General features: G+C 41.9%; 1 protein-coding gene across 3 annotated transcripts in view; it reads right to left on the bottom strand.

Annotated features, from left to right (window-relative positions):
• Positions 1-6000, bottom strand: part of col4a2 (collagen, type IV, alpha 2) — a 91343-nt gene that overhangs the window by 60475 nt on the left and 24868 nt on the right. For all 3 annotated transcript variants that reach the window (XM_050049533.1, XM_050049534.1, XM_050049532.1), the window contains one exon: positions 979-1059. In XM_050049533.1, coding sequence (XP_049905490.1) covers positions 979-1059 — 81 coding nt within the window. The remainder of the gene's footprint in view (positions 1-978; positions 1060-6000) is intronic.

Here is a 6000-nt window from a genome sequence, read left to right on the forward strand (position 1 = left end):
GTTGAGGATTTTACAGATATTTAACCAATGATAAGTATTAAAAAAGAGCTTGTGACTAAATCTCTTCACTCCATTAGATTCTCAAACTGTCAGTAAAACCTCATAGTTCCACACCGCCTCCACTGATTGAAGTATTGCAACAGAGCATCTTTGGTTTTGGCTAAACGTACTGAACAACAGTTTCATGTAGGAACTATTTTCTTTCTGCCAAACTACACAAACCAACCGCATCGGAACCCACGCAGAAGGAAGCATGCGTCTACTCATGGACAAGAGGCTGGTGCTCATGACAGCACGACATGTAAACATTAATGGTGTCCATCTCGGCTAAGCTGTAACGTTAGCTAGCTTAGTGGTGCTAGGTGAGCTAGCAGCAGATGCATGCTTGAGCCTATCCCAGCTAACACTGGGCAAGAGGCGAGGTACACCCTGGATCGGATGCCGGAGTAAACTCGCACTAACATGGGAGAACATGCAAACTTCACACAGAAGGGCCCTGGCCAGCTGGTGGATGGTGCCACCATTTTGACGATGCAGGTGTTTATCTAAAAAACACAGTTAGATGTTGTTGTTTTTTTCATTTCCTGAAAAGTAGCGGTTTTGGACATAGGTTTCTGCACAACAGTGACGACATATGCTATAGCACAGGGAGATGATGAGAAGTTATTAGCTTTCCTCCAGGCTCTGCCAATTCATTTTTTCTAAATAGTACCACATAGTTGAGGTATGTAAAACTTAAGGCATTTAAAGCATGAGCTAGTTAGGTGAATAGGTGAGTATGTTCAGTCAGCAACCAAGTTACTGAAATTTGCAGAGGCATTTAGAAAGCATCATGTGTGATCATGGCGTTGATTGGTTTTCCACACTAAAACCCAAGAAGTAGAGCTGTTTAACTCTGAGGTTAAGGAAGACAGATATAGAAAGAGAGAGGGACGTTTTCAAAGCTGTGTGGAACAGTAGGTACAGTATGGGACTTACCCTGGCACCCTTCTCTGGGAAACATTTACAGCCTCCGCTGCAGTCTCTTCCTGCACAGGGGCCGGTGTGCTTCTTCCCACCCTGTCAGACACAAAACAGACAACAGGAAGGTTAAAGCGGGGCTGTAAGAGTTCGCAGTATAGAGGTCACGTATACAGGAAACTGCAACATGTTGCTGTCCACTTCATTCACATAAACACAGCAGAGATTTGTGTCCATCTGTTGTTTCTTTTGCTCTTAATGCATTAGATGGAGATGGGACACAGTGTGGGGTGGTGTAGTACTGTAGGTGTGACCGGCTGTGTTTGTGTACAATGTGGTTTGTGTATACTTGTTTATGCTTGCGGCTCTATTGCATGAGCGTTTGTTGTAGTGTTGTCTGCTGGGTTGTGTATATTGGTCTGATGTGAAGAGAGGATGTTTTGGATGTGGCGCGTATGACTCATGACGGACATGCAGACATAATGGATGTCCATGAGAATCCTATTCATCAGAGAGACTGGATCCAGCCGCTGACAGAGACAATTTGTCTTTAGATGTCTGCATACCAGCAAAACCACCCACAATCAGAGGCTGATCTGTGCTCGATGTGACACGAGCACACACACATTCACAGATGCACACTGTTGGGGTCAGTGTGGACATGACATGATCAAAGAAAGCAGTCTCACAAATGGGGTTTCCCAACCCACAGGTCAGAGGTGTTGAGACCCTGCGCTCGCTGAGATAGCTGAAGACATTTATTAAGACAGAATGGCATCTTGGCAAACTTCTGTGTTTATGTGGTGTTTCAAATGAAAATCACATGCAAAATCTAAGTTTGCCTTTCGGATCTTGTGCCACGACCGCATTTCTTACTCATCAGAAGCAGAAGCACAACAATCTGAAGCCTTGACAAAACTGTAAACACAACATAACATGCTGAGAGCCACACCTTCACCCATAATGCTGCAAAACACATGCACATTAGGGCCATATCCACACTTAGAGATTTTCATTTTAAAGGTCTAGTGTGTAGGATTCAGGGGCATGTAGCAGTAAGGTTGCAGAGCTGAAACTTCTCCCATGTGCCAAGCGTGTAAAGAAAGTGGCCCTTCGTAGAGCCAGTGTTTGATCTGTCTGTTTTGGGACACTGTAGAACAACATGGCGGACTCCGTGGGAGAGCACTGTTTCAGGAATAATCTCATTCATACTAACACATCATTCACGTATACTCGTCATGCACGTGCCGATGTAAACAGGAGGGAGATTGTCTACTCTGCGGCTGGTTGCTTGGTTACAGAAATACTGGCGAAAACTCAGACCAGCGATTTCTTTGCTTGGACCAACCACAAAGTAACGAAATGTGTCCACAGGATCCGTCATTTCCACTCTTCCCATTCAGTGTCTATCTAAGCAGCCGTGCAATACATTCTGGTAGTGTAGCACTGCTATTCGGGAGATGGGCCATATGCTCCTTATTGGGTGTCTGGTGCGACTACCACTTCTAGAAACTCTCGAAAACCTTTAACTAACAGTTTTCGATCTAAACTGAGGACAGATTCAGCAGCTGCATGTCTTATTTCTCACCTCAAATGTTTTCAGATGCACATTTTGGTGAACTGTTTTTGTAACATTAGAGAAAGTTTCCGCACGACTTGCCATGTTGGTCTCGTTTGAAATCTGGGAGCACACAAACAACAGGCCTAGTGGCATGTACATCAAGCATCCATGGCTGGATAGCGGTGTGACCCCTCACGTTAAAAAACGTCCAATAACATATGAGTATAAGGCAATGATGGCAGCAGAAAACATGTTGGGAGGTGTTGCCAAGCAAATACAGCGGCATACTAGAGGGGTACCCAGAACATTATCTATCGCTGGATAAAGCCATGGCAATGGGAAGAGAGTATCCACACAGGATGGATGAAATTACAAATGTATGTAGGCCTAGATTTTAAGTTCTGGCTTATGACGTTATGAGTGTGGACATTAGGCATATATGTAGCAACAGCATGGTTTTCCACATATTCATTTATATGGGTTTATGGGAGTGGCACAATTAAAACATTTGCCACCATCTTTTAATTTTCTATTTTTGGAGCTGGACCGTTCAATAGGTGCACTGTTGGAATATATATATATATATATACCATCCGGTTGCTTCAAACTCTTGCAGCGCAGAGCGTACTCTGGGCACAGACTGAGCATTAGAACATCAGGTGCAGTGAAAATGAAACTTAACCATTCATTGTGCTGGGTCTAAAAGTTTGCCTTCACTCACAAACGTCTGCTCCTCTCATCTATCGATCTAGTCTGATAAGCTCTGATCGGGTTTACCGATCACTTATCCACCCCGTGACTCAAAACCCCACAAACTGCTGCTGAGGAAATAAAAGAAGAGTTTGACCTGTGCTGCGTTCACGGACAAAGACTGATACACAAGGACACACAAGTAAGTAAAAAACAAAACAAACAAAACAGAACTTAACGACCCCCTCTTCTTTCTGTTTCTGTGGGAAACATCAAATAGTTATGTGTTTTAAAAATGAAAACTTATCAGTGTTGATGGAGCCTAAGATATCAGCTCAAACTGTTCTAAATGTTCTTTTAATAGATCTGCGGGTTAATCAGGGACTGTTTAAACCCTGAAGCAAAGTTTAAAAGCATGACTGGAAACAATTCTGGCAAAGTTTAAAATGTTCCATTGAACTTCTCGACATTGTGCCTGAAAGTGATTAGTAATAAAACACACACATGCACAGATAACATGTATTCAACTCTAAGTTTCCAAACTTTAGGGAACTGGGTGAAAAGGCCCTTCAGTGGCTTTTCAATCAGCATGTATGAGCTAAACTAGACGTGCACAGGGGCTCCATGTAGCCGTGGATGACGACACTGTCTCTCGTGTCTGCCTACGTACTCCACCTACACAGCCATACCATAGCAAATGCCTCAATACTTGCCCTCTCCTATGTGAAAAAAAGACCACTTTATGCCCACAGTGGCAACAAAACTGCAGATAAAGAATCTGAATAATTCTCCCTCCTCACTGTGACAGCAGATCCCGGCGGTTTCTCTTACAAAGGCCACATTGAGACCCTCCTCACACACAAAGACTGTCTTTCACTAAAGAGAACGTCGTCCTTCAATGATCCCCTATCTCCACAACAAGAAGACCCTCTTCCCTCCCTTATGGAATACACAAGGCTGCACGTCTTTGTTAACTACCACTAGATCTGAGGGCTTCCTTCCTATATCAAACTACTGCTTGATATAGATAAGACATGCTGTGATGGGTTTTATTTAGCCTGCATGCTTTAACGGCAGACTAATTCTGTCCACAACCAGTATTATTAACTCATGTCCTTAATTTAGAACTGATAAGTTTAAAAAAAAAAGGCATATTCAAACTAAGCCTCCTCTGCAGGAATGCATTTACAGTATTTTTAGTTTCAGGCTTGGAGACAAAAAACAGAAAGTCATATCATCCTAATAAGGATGTAGCAAAGTCACAGCATGACCTTTCTCCACATTGAGGTGGAAGTCCAAAACACGGACAATAGACTGCGTCATCTCCGGACAGACACACAAAGGAATGGCTCCCATAAAGGCAATGACACATTATGGAGTTATGCACGATCAATTAAACTTTAAAGTTTACGAGCTTGAAATAGCTGATGGCGGTTTCAGCAGAGGACAATAGGATTGTGCTACAGTATCCTGTTTTCTCCACCCACCGTCACAATGACCCACTCTTTGTCAAAATCACCTTTTCCATAGATGCTGCACGTTGGCCTGAGACTTGAATGATAATATGTTGCTGCATTTATTTTTCATTAGTGCAAGAAAGCTCTAAACTTGCTGTCTAGTAGTCCAACAATTGTCTATTTCCTGTATTTCGTAGGGTATGATCACACTTGTAGTCATTTGGTCCTGACCAATGAAAATACATTGTTCCCCTTTAGTTTGGTCCATTTTGTTTTCACACTGACCTATTAAAAACAGATCAACAGCTGTGATCTTCAAGTTGACGCATATGTTAACTCGTTGATTGGACAGTTCTGTCATCCTGAATCATCAGATCTACATGGACCCAAATATGAAAAGGTGAAGATGAGGATGTAAGTCTGCTATCAGTCAGGTTCATTTGTAGTGTTTTATTCAACCTGGACTAAATTTGTTGGACAAATGTTTTTGTGTCTACGTGACTAATGGGAGCAACAGTTTTTGACATTGGTCCAGAATTGAGCGAGACCCCTGGCAGCCAACGGCAAAACAAACTACAATATAACCACTTTAGGCATGAGCCAATTTACTTCTATTAAAAGTGTGTGTACCACTGATAGGCTCGGATTGTTATTCTAAGTGACTGACAATATTATGGGAAGGGTCCCACAGAGATAAACCTTTTTGTCAAAGAGTAAGGTCTTTTTTGGTCTGAACAGATACAGCACTGAAATCACTATCCCCAAAGTCACCAGATGCCATTTATAAAAAGAGTATTTCTATCAGGGTAAAACACACTTAATTCAAAGCTGACAGACACAAAAAAAACTCACAAAAAAACATTTTGGTTCATCTATTTACCGTTCAAACAAACACCAACTTTGGTTTGGTGGAAATAAACCTTTATTCCACCCAGTTAGATGCGAAACTATGTTAGCTCCATTCATGCTAAAATGACTTTTATCTAAATAGAGTCTGGTGGGTTTGGTGATAACGATTTTGGGGCTGCTTCTGGTTAACCCTTTGGGCCCTAGGCGTTTTTGGGGTATTTTTACTGCCTTTACTTTTAAGCTCATATCACAGTCATTATAAAGGCTATATACACAGGCTATATCTTGTTTTTTTCAGGACAATGTGGGCTATTCAGATTTGCCATCATTCCATGTCCTTCTATGTGCCTGTATTTTATATTATTTTTTATATCAATGAAAAAAACAAATCCGTGTTACTAAATTCTTACATTTTTACATGTATCTCACCATAGCAAGTTGGAAAATGACATATTCTACCATATATGAAGAGGGGAGACTCTC

Source organism: Epinephelus moara, chromosome 7 (genome assembly GCF_006386435.1).
Source record: "Epinephelus moara isolate mb chromosome 7, YSFRI_EMoa_1.0, whole genome shotgun sequence".
Classification (NCBI taxonomy): domain Eukaryota; kingdom Metazoa; phylum Chordata; class Actinopteri; order Perciformes; family Serranidae; genus Epinephelus; species Epinephelus moara.